General features: G+C 47.3%; 2 protein-coding genes across 2 annotated transcripts in view; one reads left to right on the plus strand and one right to left on the minus strand.

Moving 5' to 3' along the window:
- LOC309617530 (uncharacterized protein) overlaps positions 1–19922 on the minus strand; it is an 81094-nt gene that overhangs the window by 15496 nt on the left and 45676 nt on the right. The window contains exon 4 of the mRNA XM_082370003.1: positions 5428–5580. Within this exon, the coding sequence (XP_082226129.1) occupies positions 5428–5580 (153 nt within the window). The remainder of the gene's footprint in view (positions 1–5427; positions 5581–19922) is intronic.
- Positions 13701–19922, plus strand: part of SMPD3 (sphingomyelin phosphodiesterase 3) — an 83471-nt gene continuing 77249 nt past the window's right edge. Inside the window, exon 1 of the mRNA XM_082369872.1 lies at positions 13701–13853. The gene's annotated coding sequence lies outside the window, so the exon portion shown is untranslated. The remainder of the gene's footprint in view (positions 13854–19922) is intronic.

Here is a 19922-nt window from a genome sequence, read left to right on the forward strand (position 1 = left end):
CTCAGTAGCTGTGGCTCTCAGGCTTTAGAGTGCAGGCTCAGTAGTTGTGGAGCACGGGTTTAGTTGCTCCGCAGCATATGGGATCTTCCCAGACCAGGGCTCGAACCCGTGTCCCCTGCACTGGCAGGTGGATTCTTAACCATTGTGCCACCAGGGAAGCCCCCGCATTACAATTTTTAACTCATTTTCAGGCAATTATTCCTGCTCTGCACTGTTTATACTCATAAAAAATCAGAATTACCTAAATATCCAACAATAGGACTTGTTTATAGTTCTCTTTTTTCTTATTAGAAAAGCAATGCATGTTCATGTCAGAAAAGGTAAAAATGTAGGCAGGTAAAAGAACTGAAGGATGTGTGGACTCCCTCCCAAAGACATCACTGCTAGTTAACACCCAGGAACAAGTCTTCCAGCTCCTTCTCTAAGTCTGTATATTGTGGGTTTATACCATATTTACCTTTTGCAACCACTTATAATTGCCTTAAGGAATCCAGCTCTCTAGGCTTAAGTCCCCAATCCACCCCCCCCAACACACACACCCACCCACCTGCCTGCTTTGTGTCCTAGGGAAGGAGTTTTGGAAGTAAGAGTTGAGGGTGCCACAACGCTAACTTAAAGAGGAGGAGAAAGACATCGTGGGCTCTTCTTGGAAGGTGAAATGGCCACGTCTGCTTCAGGGACTGCAATGCCCTCACTGAATAATCATGTTAACAACCACCCCCGGACATCTGTGAATAATCTGGAATTACAATAACCTTATAATTTGTGCTTTTGGAGAGTTCCACAAAGCCATGGTGGCTCCCTCAGCCGGGGACACTCAACTCATAGCTGAGTGGAGACAGTGAAACTTGAACTTGAGCCATGAAAGACTAGGAACAAAGTTCAAAAGATTAAATGAACTACAAATGCCAACAACCATCCTGAATGATTGTTATCCTGAAATAACATAGCAAGTGTGCCCTTTTCCTCATGGAGCATCCCAGGGTGCCCCAACTTGGCCAGCTTAGGAGTGAAAGGATGTGCTCCAGACCCCCAGAGGTGCTGCCTTCCCCTGCTACAGTCAAGTTCTGTGATCCCCGCTCTTTCAGCCTTCAGTACAGGAAGACAGACTTGTGGAGTTTCTTTCATGCCCCCAGGACACAGCAGTGGGCCGCATTCCTCATGCAGTCTCCAAGAAATTGATGGGTGAACTGGCCTCAGTGGGCCATATGGTATATGGAAGGAGCAGAGGCCCAGACAGACCTTGATTTTCATCTTGGTCCTGCCCCATTCCAGACCTCGAGAAAGTTACCTAATTTCTCTGATTCTCCAACTACTTGCCTATAAAATAGGGACCCTGGTAGGATTATGAGGACTAAACTGAGGTTGTGTAGGAAAAAAACCTGGCAATTCACCTGGCATACAGGTGGTGCCCAGTGAGTATTAAATCCTTTACCTCCCAGCCCAGTGGTCCCATCATGCTTTTCCAGACTTGCCACAGCCTGAGCAAGAGCATCCCAGAGACGGGAGTGAGCAACATTCATTCATTCAAGAAACATTTACACAAAGTGCCTGTGTGCCTAGCACCCTAGAATATCAACTTCATTTAAAGATTTTTAAAAATATTATTTTAATATTAAGACAAATATCATGGAGAAGAATGCAAAATTTGCATTAACTTTAAAGAAAAATGTGAGTCATTGGCCCATGCCCCAGGCTTCCTAGGAATCCCATATAGGGCAGCTTGAAGGTGCTAAGTTGCCCAAGGACTTGACCTCAGGTCCAAGTCACACAGATCTTCACATTTTCCTGCAGTGAGTCATGAACCAGAAGTGACGTGGTCCCTCCCTAGAAAATCAGGGTGGAAAAGAACTGGTCCAGAGAAAACCAGCCAATTACACCGTGAGCCCTCACTGTGTTCACAGTTCCCAGAGCCTTGCTTACACAGCCTGTCTTTCTGAGAGTCATCCTTGGGCCAACTCTTCCAAGATTATCTCAACTTCAGTTCTTCAGTATCTTTGGAAAAGATACTCCCATTTCTAGGAAAATATCATGAAATTTGCTGTATGTCAAATCCGGGATGTTCAGCCAGGTCAAAGTTGTTTTCCTCACTTACTTCCCAGTCTAGCCTCCTGCACTTCTAGGGTCACCCTCCAAGGTCAGATTCTGGGATGTAAACTGGAGGTGACTCCATCCATTTACCTTTGCTCCCTGTGCCTTGCTGGACTCAGATCTGTGGTCTCCTCTTAGCACAGGTCGACCTGGGCTGGAAACCAGATCTCCCATGTTCACCTTCTCATCATAAAAACGTAGCTCCTTCACTGAATCAATCACCACGTCAGATGTCAGCTAATTTCATGTTCGATATAAACAGAAAAATAATAGCCATATGCATCTCTGAATGGTGAGAATATAAGTGGTTTCTAATTTCATCACTTTGCTTACCTGTATTTTCTCATTTTCAACAATGAGATGTATTTTTTGTGTACAGAGAATGAGAAGAAAATGTAGAGACTAACATTCCTCTCACTTAGTTGTTTCCTGGTAGATTTACATTCTGAATTCAAGCTCAAAATTCAAAGCAGAAAGTCACAGAACGTTTTTCCGTAGGATAGGAGACTAGAAATCCAGTAACTCCTCTTTGCTCTTCACCAAGCTGAACCAAATTCCAGTTTATACTTAGGTTTACCAGATCAAAGGAAACTGTTTTGGAGGCAGGATTATTTATCAAATGTACTTTACATATGGTTATGAATCAAAATCACAACAAAATCAGAAAAACTACTGGTGAGGTAATGCAAAGCCATGGGCTGGGGAGGTCACATTATTCTCCAAAACAACTTAGTAACCTAAGGAGGTGACACTGGATGTGGAACTGTATTAGTCATTCGTTCAACAAATATTTGTATATTCACTGTGTTCCAGGCACCATTCTAGGCACTGCGGATACAGCAGTAAACAAAACTAGCAAAAATCCCTGCCCTCAGGAAGCCTGTATTCCAGTCAGGGAGAAAGAAGCAACAAAAACCTTAGCATAGTATTAATACTGTTTCTGCTGTTTTGACTGTTTTTCTGCCATTTTCTCAGTGAAGGAGAACTTTCTCCCAAGTCCCTTCTACAGCCAGTGGCTAGGTTGACTATTTCTTGACACAACCCATTCAGGAGTGGGACAGACTGGATCCTAGTACCTTTAGAGTCAAGGTAACTAGAGAATTAGGGAGCTACCCAGCCATGATCTTCCTGCAGTGATTGTCCTAAGGACTTAGCTGATACAAAATGGTTCAGATATTCCCAGAGGAAGAAGATGAAGTACCCCAACCATGAACGGAGTAGAGGACTGAGCTGGAACACTGGGAGACCAGGAGCTGCCACAGTGGGCCACTGGGATAAGCAGAAACAGGAATAAGACTGACTTAGGGAGAAAATTTTAGCTCCATGTAAGAGAAAACACTTCAACAGCCAGAGCTGCCCCACAGTGGAATGGGCTGAAGGAAAGGCAATTCTCAGGCTCTGCTGGTGAATGACCAGCTCAGCTCTGCCACTTACTGACTGTATGACCTTGAGCTAGTCCCGTAACCTCTATGGGTCTCAGTTTCCTTGTCTGTAAAATGGGAATTATAATGGTACTTAGTTCATGGAATTGTGGTGAAGATTTAATAAAAGGAAGCACGTAAAGTGCCAGGGTACTACCTGACACAAAGTAACTTAGACACTGAAAGGCAGGACCATGGTCCAGGCCCAATACATGACCTCTGGCTGATTTGGACACATCGAGATCTCGGTCCTCCCTGGAGGTGCACCAGGGTACTGGGCAAAGGCAGGGATCAGGCCAGTAACAGTGTTCAGCGTTCAGGGAATGCCCTAAGGCAGAAGCACCACCCCCCCATATACACATCGAGCCAGGCTGATTTGGGAGTGATCTGGGGTTCAAAATAGGAAGTCCCCAGAGAAGCTGTACTCAACATCACAAAGCTTCCAAGGGCCAATTAATGACCACAGCAGCAGTGCCAGCCTCAGTCCCACTCTGGGTCATCCAGGGCTGATGGACTCAATGGCAGCCTGTGAGGCAGGACTCTGGAGGCACAGCCAGGCAGGGCTGGAGAGCTCCAAGCCACAGCTCAGTGGGACGAAGGGCAGCCTGAAGGCAGCCCAAGATGGAATCCCAACCTACTCATAAACCCTCCTGTGGTTCCAGGTTGGGGGCATATTCAGACAGGTTTCCTCTTCCACCCCAGTGAGGATACCCCAGGGGCAACTGCACAGCCACAGGTGACCTGCTTTATAGCCTAGCCCCACCTCCTGGCCCTGGCTTTTGGTAACGGCCCAAGGGTAGGAGAGGGCAAGTAGCCAGTCCACTTGTGTGTGCCCAGCAGGCCCTCTGGCAACTGCCATCTCCATTCCAACGGCCTTGGGGTCAGTGGTCAGCCTTTAACTGTTGAGCCAGTATCTAGCCCACAAGTTCCTGCCATCACACCCTCCCACCAGCCAGCTTTCCAGGCATGTCTAAACCTGTCTGAATTCTCAGCAGGTAAAGAGTTCAGGCGAACCTCCCCCCATTCCCCTCATGCCCACTACTTAAGTATCAAAATCCCAAACAATAATATCTTGTATATATGTGGTGCTTAGCATTTTTCAATGCACTTTTCATATCCTGTATATAGCTCACAAAATCTCCAGGAGAGTTGAGACTCAGACTTGGAAGCACACAGTCAGGAACAATGCCACAAACCCTAACTCAGCAACGGTCTAAGGAGACATCATCGTGACTACAGAGTCTAGCATACTGTCCCTGCTACCTACACCACAGACACCCTTATGCTCGATGGTGCCCGTAAAACTGCCGTCACTGGAAACTGAGATTGCACCCATCAAGTCACTAAAAGGGTTGTAAAGCAGACTCTGCTCCTTTGCTGTCACTGGCTTCCAATTCAAAACTGGTGAGGGGTGGCATGGGGATGGGGGGCTTGTCTGACTGGAGCACCCTGAGCCTGAGGCCAATGCCCAGGCCTTAGCTGCAAAGAAAAATGGCTCCACCTCATGATGCGTGGAATTCCTCAAGCACAGGAAGGAGGCTCAGCTGCCAGGCAACCAAAATGAGTGAAAAATGTCCAACTCTGCAACTCATTCAATCATCACACCAACACATGAAGTTGTCAGAATGACTCTTATTATCCCCATTTTAGACAGGAGTCGACCAGGGCAACTTCTCTACCAACACATTGAAATAAAACAGGGAGAAAAGCAAAGTCTTGTTTTCAGGTTTAAAAAGATCAACTGCAGAAGTGTGGGATAAGAGGAACTAGTTTTGGCTTCAGGTCATGTAAAGAAGGTCTTAGAATCTCAGCTGACCTTGAGCTTCATATGAACCCAGCTAAAGAGGTTGCTGACACAGCCACTGCAGACTTGTGAGTGGGACAGTGTCTTGGCCTCTGGGCCTGCCAGACTTACCTGGGGTTGACCACTCTAGTCTGGTCACATATTTGCAGAGATGGGCAGCCAAGGTAGGGAGGTTCTGTAACATCTGGTGCGTGGACTCTGCTGCTTCAGAGGGCAGAAATGGGGCCACACAGGAGCCACAGGGACTGCATGCCAGGTCAACACCTGTAGAACAGGGCAAAAACAAGACAGGCTTCCTTGTGAGGTGGTGAGGTCCCCATTGCCAGGGGTATACAAACAGAGGCTGGAAAGCCATCTATCAGAAATTTTAGTTGAACTGGATGATGAATGCAGTCCCTTCCAACTCTAAGATACTATAAGCCAACAATGTGTGCTAAACATTGGGCACAATCTACAATCACCCTCCAAGAGCCTCCTAGGGACCCACTGCACTAAACAATGAAAAAAGAAGAAAACCAAAAATATGCACTCTTACTAGACATCAATTATATGCAAAAATAAAAGGAAAGGTCATTTTATATGTTACATGAGCCAAAACTGAAAAGTAATGTCCGATACTGGAGAGGCTGTGATAAAGCTGGAACATTCATACTGGCGATTGGGTAAAATGGGTACCACCACTTTTTGAAATCAATGTGGCAGATGGTATCAAAAAAACCAACAGCGGGACTTCCCTGGTGGTCCAGTGGTTAAGACTTCCGCCTTCCAATGCACGGGGTGCAGGTTCAATCCCTGGTCGGGGAGCTAAGACCCCACATGCCCCAGGGCCAAAAAACCAAAACATAAAGCAGAAGCAATATTGTAACAAATTCAATAAAGACTTTAAAAATGGTCCACATCAAAAAAAAAAAAATCTTAAAGAAACCAAAAGCATATTTAATCCTTTACCCCAATAACTGTTCACTTGGGAATCTACCTTAAAGAATAATTTGTAAAGGGTAATTAGTATATATTTGGAGATATTCATTACATCATTATTAATAATAAACAAAAAGTCTCAAATAGGAGAGCGGTTAAGTATAGTATGGTGTTTGATGGAATATTAGGCAATCATTACAGATGGTGTTTATAAAGAATCTCTGTTCCTCGAGGGCAAGTCCTGCATCCTATTTACTACTGTAGTCCCAGCACTGTCTGGAACATAGAAAAGCCTCATTAGCTATTTGTTGAATGAATGAGAGAATGAACAATTGAGAAAAGAATTCAATCTTAGCCAGGGAAAATGCTTATTACATGTTGAAAAAAACAAGCAGAACTCAAAATTATACCTAATCTATGATTTCCAGAATATGAAATATTAAATACATGTGTCCTACATGTGGACTGCATGGAAAAATAAAAATAGATGTTAGGATCATGTACTAGGGATGATAATGTTATTCTTATTCATTCACCATGTTTTTCTGAGTACCTGTTATGTACCCGGTGCTGTGCCATGTGCTGTGAGTAGAGCAGTAAACAAAATAGACACAGTCTCTACCCTAAAGGAGAGTTCATTCTAGTGGGTTAATGGAGGAGTGAGAGTGGGGAAGAGACAGACAATAAACGGATAAGTAAAAGAATGTATAATATGTCAGGTGGTAGTAAGTGCTATCAGAGAAAAAAAGCAGGAAAGGGGGATAGAGAGTGCCAGGAGAGGGAAGGCTGCCATTTTATATGGGATGTCCGTGAGGATATCTAGGGAAGATCTTTCAAGCAGAGGGAACAGCAAGTGCAAAGGCCCTGAGGCCAAAGTGTACTTGATGCAATCAAGGAATAACATGGAGGTCAATGAGCTGAAGCAGAAGGAGCCTAGGAGATGAGGCAGAGAAGCTACAGGAGTCAGAATGTATATGGCCCTGTAAGCCATCATAAAGACTGAAAGGCTTGCGCTCAAAGAGACAAAGAAGCCACTGGAGGCATTTTTACAGAGGTGTGACATGATCTGACTTATGTTTAAAAGGAATCACTCCTTTTATAAGAATATTTTATGAAAGTTTAAAATGAAAGGAAGAATTTTAAACAATGGACAGATTATCATAACATTCATGAGTTGATTCACAAAATATTTTCTGAGCACCTCCTGCTTTAAGGGGCTGGAATAGCAGGCCTGTTTCAAGATTACAAAGACATATCAACATATCAACAATACAAAAGTTTTTGGGTTTTTTTTTTGGCCACGCTGTGCGGGATCTTAGTTCCCAGACCAGGGATTGAACCCAGTGAAAGCACCGAGTCCTAACCACTGGATCGCCAGGGAATTACCCCCATACAAAAGTATTTTTAAATAACATTGCTTTTAAAAAAAAAAAAATGACAGAGATTGTTCAGAGCAATTAACTGATTTTGTCCTTTTTTCTTTAGAAATTACAGAGGTAATTTTGCTTAACTAACATTTAGATGCACATTTCATATTCTATACCAAGTCCCTTAATTATAAACTGAGCTGCTGTTTGGGAAATCCTAAAGTTGGCTGCTTATTTGACTCGTCTTAAATATCTCATACACAACACTTCTGCAGCATCACTCACAATCCAACATTACTGATAGGAGACGCTTGTGGCAAGACTGTATGTGCCAGCAAGATTATCTGAAAGACTAATAAAATCCTTGTAATCCTTTTCAAGGATGCAGAACGGAAAATGACTACATTTCGAATTCATGGCATTTCAAAGGCATGAATTAAGCTCTAAACTCTACATTTGAATAAAAAAGTCAACACAAGTTCTCTAATTTATGTTCTAAACTGAGAAAACAAATAGTTGCTAAGAAACGAAATTTGCAAAATTGTTAAACACGTTTTCTAGTTGATATGCACGTACTTAAAACTACAAACTATACCAAAATACAAATGCAGGAATCACTACCATTGAACTTGGTTGATACAACTTCATCATGAAATCTGGAATTGTTTTTTGGTTTGGTTAATTTTATTCCTAGACGTTCTGCCTTTTAGGTGTGTATAAAACTGATCATGTGTCGTTGATGTTGAGATGATACTTCTGTGAAAATATATGAGAAAGCTTATTGCTTCTCTTCCTCCTTACCCATCATGACCTGGGTAAGAGGGCTCCTTCTTAGCTCCCAACATCTTGATTACTGTGACACTCATGTCAGAGTGCTCTGCACCCTATCCCTCCTCTTGGCCATCATCTGTTAACTTCTCACTCAATGTACAGTTTGGCAAAGGGCTACCAGACTTCCTCTCTCCTTCAAAGCAGTCATCCTCCTGGAAGACTTGCCAATGACCCATCCAACAAATTTGCCTTTCAAACCCATGATCTCCTCCGTCCAATCCAGCCACCCTGCCCCTGCCCATAGCTCCTCTACCTCTGACCAACATGCCTGCCCTCCCTGCTCTTCTCTCCCACCCATCACATCTATTCTCTCACTCCACTGAGAACCCCACCCCTCCAATCTTTCTACTCCATTCTGGCTTCCCCTCCTTCCTCTTGGTGGACTACCTCTTCCACCTCTCTTGCCAGCATCTTCAACTTCCTTAAAGAATTAGTCTCCCTTGTCCAGCAAAGCCCAGCCCTGGATCAGCCTCAACAGTAGCCTTCTCCATGCCTATCTCAGGGCTGATGGGATGCTGAAGAAAGTCCATACCTCATAGATTAGTGCCCCCACAAACCCATGGCCTCCAGCCTCAGCAGTCCCTCACCACTGCTCTGCAGTCTCTGTGGGTTGCTATTAGCTTTCCCTCCTCTTTTCCATAGCAGCCATCTTGAACATTTTCCTCTTTCTCCAAGCTTCCCACCCCATCCCATTTCCTCACACTGAGTAGATATCCTTGCCTCCCATCACAAGTAATGGCTATCAGGTGTGAATTCCCTCCATTTCCTGAGCCCACCTCCCAACTACCTACCTACCAAACTGCTGACCTACCTGCATCTCCAACTCCATCCTTTCCCTTCTCCCGACTGAGGCTCACTCTGAACCCCACCACCTCCCATCCTCTTGCTGACCTCACTTCGTCCTTCAATCCTTCTCTTTCCTGTATACTCAACCATCCATATACTGGCTTTTCCCCATAAGCATTTTTAAATGTCCTAATCTCTCCCAACTTAAAACTGTCTCCCAACTCTACATCCTTTCTGGTTTTCTCTCCTCCCCTTCAAAACCACTAACAAGAGTTATCTACATCCACTTCCCACACACTCAGACTTCTGCCCCTGCTGCTCCATTGAAACTACTCTCTCCAAGATTGCCAGTGACCTCTTTGTTGCTAAATCTGGGGTTCAATTGTTCAGACTTTGGCTTACTAGACTGTTCTACAGCACGTCACTTCACTTCCTCCATTTGGCTTCTGTGGCACACCCTTCTTTGGTTTTCTTCCTATCTCTCTGTTCTCACCTTTACTTCTGGGCTCCTCTTCCTCTACTTGTCCCTTAAATGTTGGCATTTCCCAAGGGATTTTGGTCTTCTCTTTCACCCTCTCTACTGAAGGATTTCATTCACTTCCATGGCTTCAGTTATGATGTATAGGTTAAGAACTTGATAGCTTAAGGTTCTTTCTCCAGATCAGATCTCTCAAGGATGACAGGCTCTCAGGCTCTGTCTTTTTGATTTGAATTAGGTTCAGGGTAATAGTCTCCCTGATTGCTTCTTCTTTGGCCATGAATTAATTACTCCCATTTATTAAGGCATTCTCCCAAGATAAGCTCCAAATCACCTAATGGACATCTCACCTGATGTCCCACTCACCTCAAACTCACCTCCTCCTCTTCCTGCCTAAACCTACTCCTTTACTACTCCGTACCTCAGAGGAAAGCACCACCATGCATTCACCTAGTTACCCAAGGCAGACACCCGGGCATCACCCTTGACTCACCACTTTCTGCCACACCCTCAGCTCATCACTCACAAAGTCCTCTTGATATTTCTTTTTTTATTTTGGCCACACTGCGCGGCTTGTGGGATCTTAGTTCTCCGACCAGGGATCGAACCCAGGCCCATGGCAGTGAAAGTATCGAATCCTAACCACTGGACTGCCAGGGAATTCCCTGAATATTTACCTCCTTAATACATCTCAGATCCACCCCTTTTTTCCATCTTCATTGATGCCGTGCTTGATCACTGCAGCAGCTTGCAACCTACATCTAAGCCTCATCTTCTCCTGGTCATTTTCCACACAGGCCCTAGACCTTTTCAAAATGCACATCTTCTTAAAAACCTTCATTATCATTAGAATAAAGTTATATTTCTCAGCCTGATATACTGAGGAGCCAGCCCTGATTAATCACTCCAGCCCCATGTCTGAGATTCAGCATTCTGGTTAATCCCCTCGTTAATGAATTAGAAGATATATGGAACTTCACTGAGACCTTTTGCCTCTCTGACAAGGTAGCAGGCTAGCTCAGTGTTCCCCTGGAATACTTTGCAACTCTAGTTTATAAGCATCTAGAATTCCTTTTGCTCACAATTCTCTGCTCTAAAACCACTCCTTAAAAAAGACACAACAAATATATTGAGCATATGCCTGACCAAAATCATACAACTAATAAGAGAGAGAATGGGGATTTGAACCCAGATTGCCCAGGACATTATCTCCTGCCTATTTGTTCACAATCAAACCAACTACTGATAATCCAAGATGAAGAATGTGGAAACAGACAAACGTTCATTAAGTGCTTAATATTTATGAAGTGCTTTACATAAGGCATCTCATTTCTCCATTACAACACTGTCAAATAAGCAAACTGTAGATCTGAGAAGGTAGTGTGTACAAGGTCACACAGCTAGTAAATGGGCTTGAATTCCCCCACCTTCACCTTATTACCTGCTCCCTACCACCAATAAATAGTATTTTACAACTGAAGAAACAGGTCCAGCCCAGGGTCATACATCTAATCAGAGGCAAAGTCAGAATTAGAATCCAGGTTTCCTGAATCTGCTTGGCTGGGCCGATGCTATTTTAGTCCCTGCTTTCTGGGAGAATCGTGGAACCCTGACTTTTACCCTACTTGTAACAATTTCCTGAAAACTAGCACTACTCCTGAAGGGCTAAACTGACCTCTAGAGTTTCAACTGTTGCTCCAGGCGGTCTTCTTTGGTAGCCCTCTGCTGATACTCTGCCAATGCTGTGCTGGTGTCCACCCTGTGGTGTAGTCCTCCCCTTCCCACTTTTCCAACAACCTCGGCTCTCACTGCATCCACAAAATTAGGCACTCTGTGTCAGCACAAACCCCATTTCCTCCTACCTCCTACAGTTTTCTCATCTTCAGTAATGAGTCCCCCCACTATCTGTCCGCCCAGCTCCAAAGGCCTTTCCTCATGGTTTAGCCAGGATCAAAGCCCCTCTGCCTGTTAGTTAGAAGTCCTGTTAATTCTTTCCTAAGTGCAATCCATTTGACTCCTTCCCCCATTCTAGCCTTCCCTCCCTGGATGTCATCAGCGCAAGGATGGCAGGGTTGCTTTCTCAGGCTCTGTCTTTTTGGTTTGAATCAGGTTCAGGGTAATAGCCTCCCTGGTTACTTCTTTGGCCACGAATTAACTATTCCCATTTATTAAGGCATTCTCCCAAGAATGCTTTAGCTAAGATACATCCAAAATGTCTGGATGTGGTGACATACGAAGCATGTGTGGGATTAATTGGACCATCTGGCCAACACCAGGGCCCTGAGTGGAAAAAGAATCAGAAAAGATGCTACCTAGCAAGGTGGGTTGTCACCACCAGGGCCCTATGATGCTGAGCAGAGGGCTGAAAGAAGGGCAGGGATCTCAGACTGCCTTTACTCCATAACTGATAGGAGCAAAAGATCTTTCCCAGAAAGGGAGTGGGAGGTAGGGTGTTTAGGCACAGAAAGAAGAAGAGCCAACAGCTAGAAATAGAGGATCATGAAGAACTGATGACATTTAGGGGAGAATTGACAGGACTTCCAAGGAATGATAGGCATGAATCTATCACTCCCTTGCGTCATAGGACTAGAAAGGCCCTCAAAGCACTCAGGCAAAATTTAAATCCATTGTTTGAATAACATAAACATTTCTTCAAGGCGGTGGTATCCCTCTAATTGAACACTTTCAGCAATGGGAAATGCCTAACCATAGGAGATCAAGATGATGCGAAATTCAATTACAATACGTTCATTTTCAATTCAACAAATATCTATTGAGTACCTACTATGCACCAGACACTAGAGGCACTGGACTGTAAGTGTGAATAATATAGACACGGTCCCTGCTCTGTGGATCTTATCATCTAATATGGAAGACTCAAATACACAAGTAGAATGGGGGAAGTAGAGGGTGCTGCTCAAACACAAGGTGAGGTACCTCATATGGAGCCGGGCATCTGGGAAGGCTTCACTGAGGAGGCAGCGTCTAGGTTGGGGCTTGAAGAGTGTGAGGCATTAGCTGAGTGCAGGGTGGAGGGACCCACGGGAGAGAACGAGTGCTTAAGGCTTCTCAGCTTCCAAAGAAGTTCAGAGTGTTGCAAGAAGGTGGAGTCCAGATCTTGAAGGGCCTTTAGATTGACACTGAGGAACGTGGGTTTAATTCCGGAGGCAATGGGAAGCCTGGTGAAGGGTTTTAAGCAGAAGCGCCCTCTGGCTACGCTGTGGGGAGACGCTGCGGTACGGGGGGTGGCGTGAAGGAGGCCAGAATCCGGGATGAGAAGGCCTTGATGGCCCAAGGAAAATGACCAAAAACAAAGCGCTCCTCTATGACAAGATAGAGGCAAAAACAAAGGGATAAAGTTCCGAATGCGCCCCTTCCACTCTCAAGCCGAAGGTCTCCATCCTCTCTCACCTTTGCTGGGCAGCTCGCCCTCGGTTTGCCCTAACACCGCGGACTGTGGGCGGGGAGACGACTCCACGCCCTTCTTTCCAGATAAGAAAACTGAGGCCCAGAGTCCCGGGGTGGGGACCGAGGTGAAAAGAGAATGGAAACGGCCTGCCAAAGGAGGCTGCCCGAAGTCATGCTCAATCCTTCGACGGTCCCGCGGCCTGCCCCATTACTCCGTCAGCCGTCCCCAACCAGCCGCCTTTGCTATAGAAACAGTCCTCCCGCCCTCCTCAGCGCCCCGGTTTTGTCAATGCACCCTGGGAAATGCAGTCCATCTCTCATTATCTGCCCGAGACATGAGCCCACTCCGCGTCCTTAAAGGACTACAAGTTCCAGAAGGCTGTACGAAAACACCGGCGGGCTCTCGGGGATTTGGTCTAGCAAGAGAGACAGAAGAACCCGCGGGCGGGGCCGAAGGGAGGGGAGATGGCGCCCCCCAATGGGCGACCCCCTGGGCGGGGCTCGGGTCTCTATTGGCTACGGCGGCGCGGAGGAGGCGGGGTCAGCGGAATGAGGCGCGGAGCTGTTCGCCGCTCCAGGTGCTGAGTCCGAGGGAGGCTCCGGGGCGAAGAGGAGCGGTCTCAGCCTTCTCTGCCGCCGCCGCCGCCGCCGCCCCGCGTCGAGAGCCCTCTCCTGGAAGCCGAAGCCGTGAGGAGCCCGGAGGAGCTGGATGCGCTGCCGGGCGCCGACCGTCCTTCCGCATCTCTGAGGTCGGTGCTGCTGGATTCGCTTTTGTTTTATTGAGGAAGGAATGAATTGAGGCGTGAGAGGGCCTGGGGAGTTGATGGGACCTGTCCTCACCGCCCTCAAGACCATCTGTCCCGGTGAGCCCCTCGTGGGCCTCCCTGTGGCCCCGCGCCTGAGGTCGGAGCAGCTTTGGTTAGTTTTTGTCTTATGGTGGAGGAGGCTCTTAAGCGTGAGGGGCGAGGGCTGGGGACCTACCCCACCATCTCTCTTGAGAGGGCGTTGAGAGCTTGGAGCCTCCCTCCGCCTGTGCCTGAAGTCGAGGCTGCTTGGATTATTGAGGATGGCAGGGAGTGTTCCGGGATGAAAGACTCGGAGGCAGGAGGACCCTTCCCCACACCTCGGCTGCTTGAGCTTACAAAGAGGGTCTGGATGTGATGGATGAAACCGCGGTATTCCTCCTCCTCCGCTCAGACCCTCCTGAGGAAGGGCTGTTTGGGGATGTCAGGAAGACCCTTCCTCGTACCCACCCCTCTCCCGAAGCCTAGGATTTTGTGAAAAGGGGGGACGGGATGAAGATGGAGCCAGACGACTCTTCCCCGTCCCAGCTGGACCCGCCTAGGTTATGGGGGGTAGGGGGGAATGGGATGTGAGGGGCAAAGGCCGGGAGACCCTTCCCCACCCTGTTAGGAGTCGCCGGTACAGGAGAGCCCTGACGGATTCTCGGGGTCCTCGCGGTCTGGGCCCCGTGCCTAAGGTCGGAGTAGCCTGGGTGTGGGGTGTGCGGTGGGGAAAAGTAAAAGGGATTGAAGAACCCCTCCCGACCTCTCGCCTCCCGGGCCTTATCGACTTGGCCCTCTCTAACGGGATCCAGGCCAGGGACCCTGAGTCAAGACGACCCTCCCCGCCCCGCCCCACCCCGGAGACCCTGGCTGCTGAACCGCAGAGGGGAGCCGGACCTGGATGGGCACATGCTGGGCGGGACAGGGCTAGTCCCCCTCTCAAGCGCCCTGCAGCTCCAGGCAGACGCCCCCCGCGCCCATAGACCCTCCGGCTGTTCTGCTCGGCGCGGGGTGCGCCTCAGACCCCGCTGCCGAGACCTGTGTCCCGGCTATGCGGCGGCCGCTTCGGGCGCAGGGCTTTCGCGCTCGGCCCCGGCATCCGCGAGAGGACAAAGCCGCGGTCGCCGCACTGGCGGGCCTGCGCCACTGGCTGGGCGGGGGGCGCGGCCGGGGGAGTGGGGGGTGGGGGAGGCTTCGGGCGCGGCGCGGAGAGCTTCTGCGGAAACGTGCCAGAAACCAGGCGGGAGACAAAGCGCGCTCGCTCCTCGCGGGCCCGCGCGAGCCGGGATGGAAAATCCCAAGGGAGGAGGCGGCTGCGCCGGGCAGGGCACTATGCCCCACACCCTTCTTCCCTGCACACCACCACCCTCGCCGGTCCAGCACCCAAGACGCCGTGTGTGCGATGGTAGCCAGGGTCCTTTCTGTGCAGCGTTCAAGTCCTGTGACCACGAGAACGTGGACAAGCAAGGGGCTCCGCCTCTCGAGGAGGGGCCCAGGGTTCAGGAGGCATGAGTGGGCCAGGGGCCGTAGGGGCATCCTGACTGGTCCCCCCCCAACCCCGCTCCATCAGCCGTGTTTGGTCAAATTTGGTTCCAGGATTCGAGTGTGTTTGTATGTGTCACAGTGTGATTACATGGGTGAGGGTGCGGGTCAGAGTGTGAGTGTGAATGTGTATGGCTGGGTGAGGTGCCAATGTGTGCTCCAGTGTTCATGTGTGTGTCCCTTGTGCATCTGGCCGGATGTGTGTGAAAAGAATCAATTACTGCTGGCCTTGGATGGGGGCGGGGGCAGGGTAGTCACCCCTTCAACCCTCAAGCTGCAGTAATGACCTAGGGTCCCAGTGGATGCCCTCAGGGTGGAGGTAGCTTCAGATCATGTGCATGCGGTGTGGCGCAGAAAGTGGGATCTCACAAGTATGTGGAGCTCTCTTCAGCCCTTCTGGTGATTTGGGTCTGACCCTAATATCCTCACCAGAGCTCTGCCCTTCCCATCCCTCAGAAACCTTATCCTGCTATAACGGGCTGCCCTAAGGACCAGAATTCTGCCCCCCACCATCATGGGCTGACAAGTGGGGCTTGGGGAGCTCAACAGCAGAGTCCTTTATGAGGTGGGTGCAAGATTGTGTGGAAAGACAACTTTTGTCACTTTGGCCTCTATCTGGAAGGACCATGGGGCTGGAGCTGCTGGTCAGTGACAGGTGGCCTCTCAGTAATACCAGGTACACTCACGGAGAGGGCACGAACGTGACACAGATATATCACTATGGGTAGATATCCCTGGAGGATGAGGACAGCCCTCCCAGACCTGCCCACTCCCACCAAGTGACCTCAGTTTCATAGCACTTTGACGGCAAAGGTGCTGTCACCAGAGGCTCCTTTCCTGTATGAGGGGCTAGACAGTGGCCAATGGAACCACAGGAAGAACAGTTACCAGAGCCACCATCCAGCCCAGCCCTGCCTGGTCCAGTCTCCACAAGTATCCACAGTGACCTCTGCTGGGAAGAAGTGAAACCAAGTTGAAATTTGGCAACTAACACTCCCCCACGGTGTGAAAGCTCAAGGTGGGTGTGGGCATTGTTAGGTAAAAACCATTTGGGGGCTACTTGTCTGCTTTTGGAGTCCTGAGTTGATGTTCTTGTCTGCAGTTCCTTCAGGTAATGGAACTGCCACTGTCCTCGCCTATATGGAAATATTTAAAGAGGGCCTGAAGACATTTGTTCAAGTTTTCATCCAGTTGGGGGTGGGCATCAAATTTGTTTAAGAGAAAAATGCATGAAAAACATTCATCAAGCTCGGGAGGTTTAAGCATGTTTCCTGTTTTTTCCTCTGCTTCTTCAATTCCTTTCTCCTTTTTCTTCCTATTCTACTTTTATCCTCTCCTCTTCCTCATTATTAGTCAAAAACATATTTTTCAAACATATGCTTTCTTTTTCTCATCAACAATACGGCCCAGAAAATGCAGATATCAGGAGTCTATTTCTAAACGCAAAGAACTGGGAAACACTGGCTCCTCCAGGCCTAATGATGGGAGCAGGGGAGATGGATGAGATGTGCTCAGTCTTAAATGCCCACCTGGTGACATGTGTCTCCTCTCCTGGTGTTGCTCTAAAGTGATTTCTTGCAGCCACAAACTCTTTAGAGCTCCTTAAAGGAAAAGAGATATTTAAATACCTGGTATTGTTCTTACTTTGGCATCCATGTGATTTTCATTGAACTACATGACTCAGTATCATACAGTAAAAATAGGACTTAATCTCCTCCTTGCCTGTTTGGAAGGTGACTGCATATGCGTGTTGTGTTCTGCATTGGAGAGCGAAAAGCTAAATTATCTCATAAATTGAACTACCTGCTTATCCTGATTAGAGAATGTCGCTTAACATCACATACAGGCAATAACATTGTTTTTTTAAATTCATACCTGAATCTCTGTCTTCTAAAGCCTTTCTTCATACTCATACATTACTTTCACTTGAGGTTAATCAAGAATGTTTAATCCTTGTACTGAAGCCAAACAGATTAAATATCAGCAGATACAGGAAGTTGTGGGTAGTATTTCTGTTCTTCTTGGGCTCAAAAAAGAAAAAATCCTTGGAGTTCATAGGAGAGAAGGAAAGGCCCTGAAGATTCGGTAACTCCTATGGATGGAGTTTCTGAGGAGAGGTTCCTCAGAATTTTCCAGGAGGGCTGGCTGTGTTGAAGAATCTCAGCATGCATTCAAGTGGTACACATGCTGGGAATGAGACTGCGGCTTTTGGGATTCCTAAATCCCCACAGTAATGCAGCCCTTCTGGGAAAATCCCCCAAGTGCTTCCTGCTCCCTCAGGCCGCCCAGCAGTCCCTAGGGTGTGGAGCTGTCCAAGGTTCTGGAGCACTGGCCCCAGCCCCGCCTAGTGGAAAGGGAGAATTTTAGGGCATGGAGTAGAAGCAATCTCTGAGGACCACGGCCTCTGTGAGGATTTCCCCAAAGCTCGTCACAGAATGGAACAGGAGAAAACATAGCTGTAGACGATCTACTGCATCACTTTGAATGAACCCATCAGCAATCCCTATTTAAAGAATTACAAGCTAATAATATGAGGAAACATTTCTGAGTCAGGCTCTTCACATGTAAGAATGTATTTAATCCTCACAGTCCTATGATGTGGGTGGTGGTGTTACTCCCACTTTCAAGATGAGGAAATGAAGCTTTGAGAGGAAAGGGTTTTGCCCATGGTTATACAGATCAGAAGGAGCAACGTTTACGTTCCAACCTGGATATCTTAGACTCCAGAGACTCCTCCTGACCACTATTTTTTTTTTCCTACTGCTATTGTAGAAGGAAAATTGAAGTATTGTACTGTCTTCTGTGAGATTCTAACCAAATTTTAGAGTAATGGGATTGGGGACCAACTAAGATTCAGACATAAATCACAAGGAGTCCTTTCAAACTGAGCAAGGGTATTGCCACATACTTTACATCTTATCCTGACAAAGGGCTTGTTACCGGAACTTGATTACCAAAGAAGGGGAAAGGAGAGTATATGGCCCTCATGGCCAGTGGTCCAGGGTTTTTCTAGAGTGGAACAGTTTCACAGGAAGCCAAGCTTGCAAGAATAGAGAGAGAGGAAAAAAAAAATGAGGATGTTATTATTCAACAGAGTACATATAGAGCTAAAGAAACGGGCTTATCTTTATCTGCTAGCATCCTGTTCCAATGCTGAGGACACTTGGATATTGTTAAGAGGCTCCTTCCACCTGTTCCCTCTCTCAGATTTTTCACAGCAAAGCTTCTAACTCCAAAATAAAAGTTTTCACTGTTGTGAGCCTCAACTAATCTCAGGGAAACATCACATTTCCACCCTCATGCCGTCACAACCAATGTTCCACCTTCATATGTGGCTATGGGAGTCCTGAAGATGGGCAGGTTTGGGGCTTGATGGGCTTTAAGCCACATATTCTCCAGTCCTCCCAGGGTGGCAGTGTCAACTGCCCCAATCTTGCCACACACACACAGGGGGCCTGTGCCTGAGAACTCCCCATGCAGTTGCCGTAGGTTTGGGTGTCTAAAGAGAGTAGAGAGAAATAGACTCGTGCTTTTTCTCCTCTCCCTAGACCTCAGTGTGCATAACACCCAGGCAGGGGGCCTGGCCTTTTAAGAAACTGCTTCACATCACGCTGGGTCTCCAATCCATTTTGAGCAATTCCTTTCCCTTCTAGGTTGGGATTTTGCAAGGCTCTTGACGTATGGAGCAAAGGCTGCTATTGCTTTTCCCGAGGGCATTTGGAGGCCAAGGACCAGCTCCCCATCTGGTCCGCTCTGACTCATATGACTGCAGACAGATTTGATTGTTTTCTTATTTAGAGTCATTAATTAACTCTCCTCAGCATAAGAACAGCGTGTAACAAGAGGGAGGCCCTTTGCGGGGGTCTCTAGGCAGTCATGCCTGTAGCTGAGCACCATCTCCTTTGCTAACAGGATCAGGAAATGGTTTCTAATCCTGGCTATTACCCTTCAGAAAGCTTAGATTGTCAGCACTTTAGGCTAATATGAGAAAGGAAAATGTAATTAATTGCTAAGGCTGCTATAGTTATTCTGCAAAAACTGAGAGGCCCGAGGATCCCTCAAAGAACTGGATTTTCGTTCATTCAACAAACATTTCTTGTTCCTGCAGTGTGCCAGGCACAGAACTGGGCACAGGGAACACTACTCCAACTTGGGATAAGCACTGTCATACAAAAATTTTGACTGGAAAGAGGAAACAGCTGCAGAGACCCTGAAAACGGTGTGTGCTGTAAGAGAAACTTAATAATCATAAGCCATCATCTCTTTTTTAACATGAGGAAAGAGGCTGAGGGAAGTTGAGGGTTGCCCGGATAGCTGAGGATTAGAACCCAGGTTTTATAACTCCTAAGGTATGTTCTTTCCACTGTCCTAAACTGCTGCTATGTTTATTAAATTATCCAAAGGGCACATTTCCATTAACACAGCCTTTTATGATCCAATCCTAATGCAAAACCTAAAGTTGAAATAGAAACAGATGAAATAGGAAAAGAA

The sequence above is a fragment of the Balaenoptera borealis genome, assembly GCF_965194805.1.
Source record: "Balaenoptera borealis genome assembly, chromosome: 19".
In the NCBI taxonomy this organism is placed as follows: Eukaryota; Metazoa; Chordata; class Mammalia; order Artiodactyla; family Balaenopteridae; genus Balaenoptera; species Balaenoptera borealis.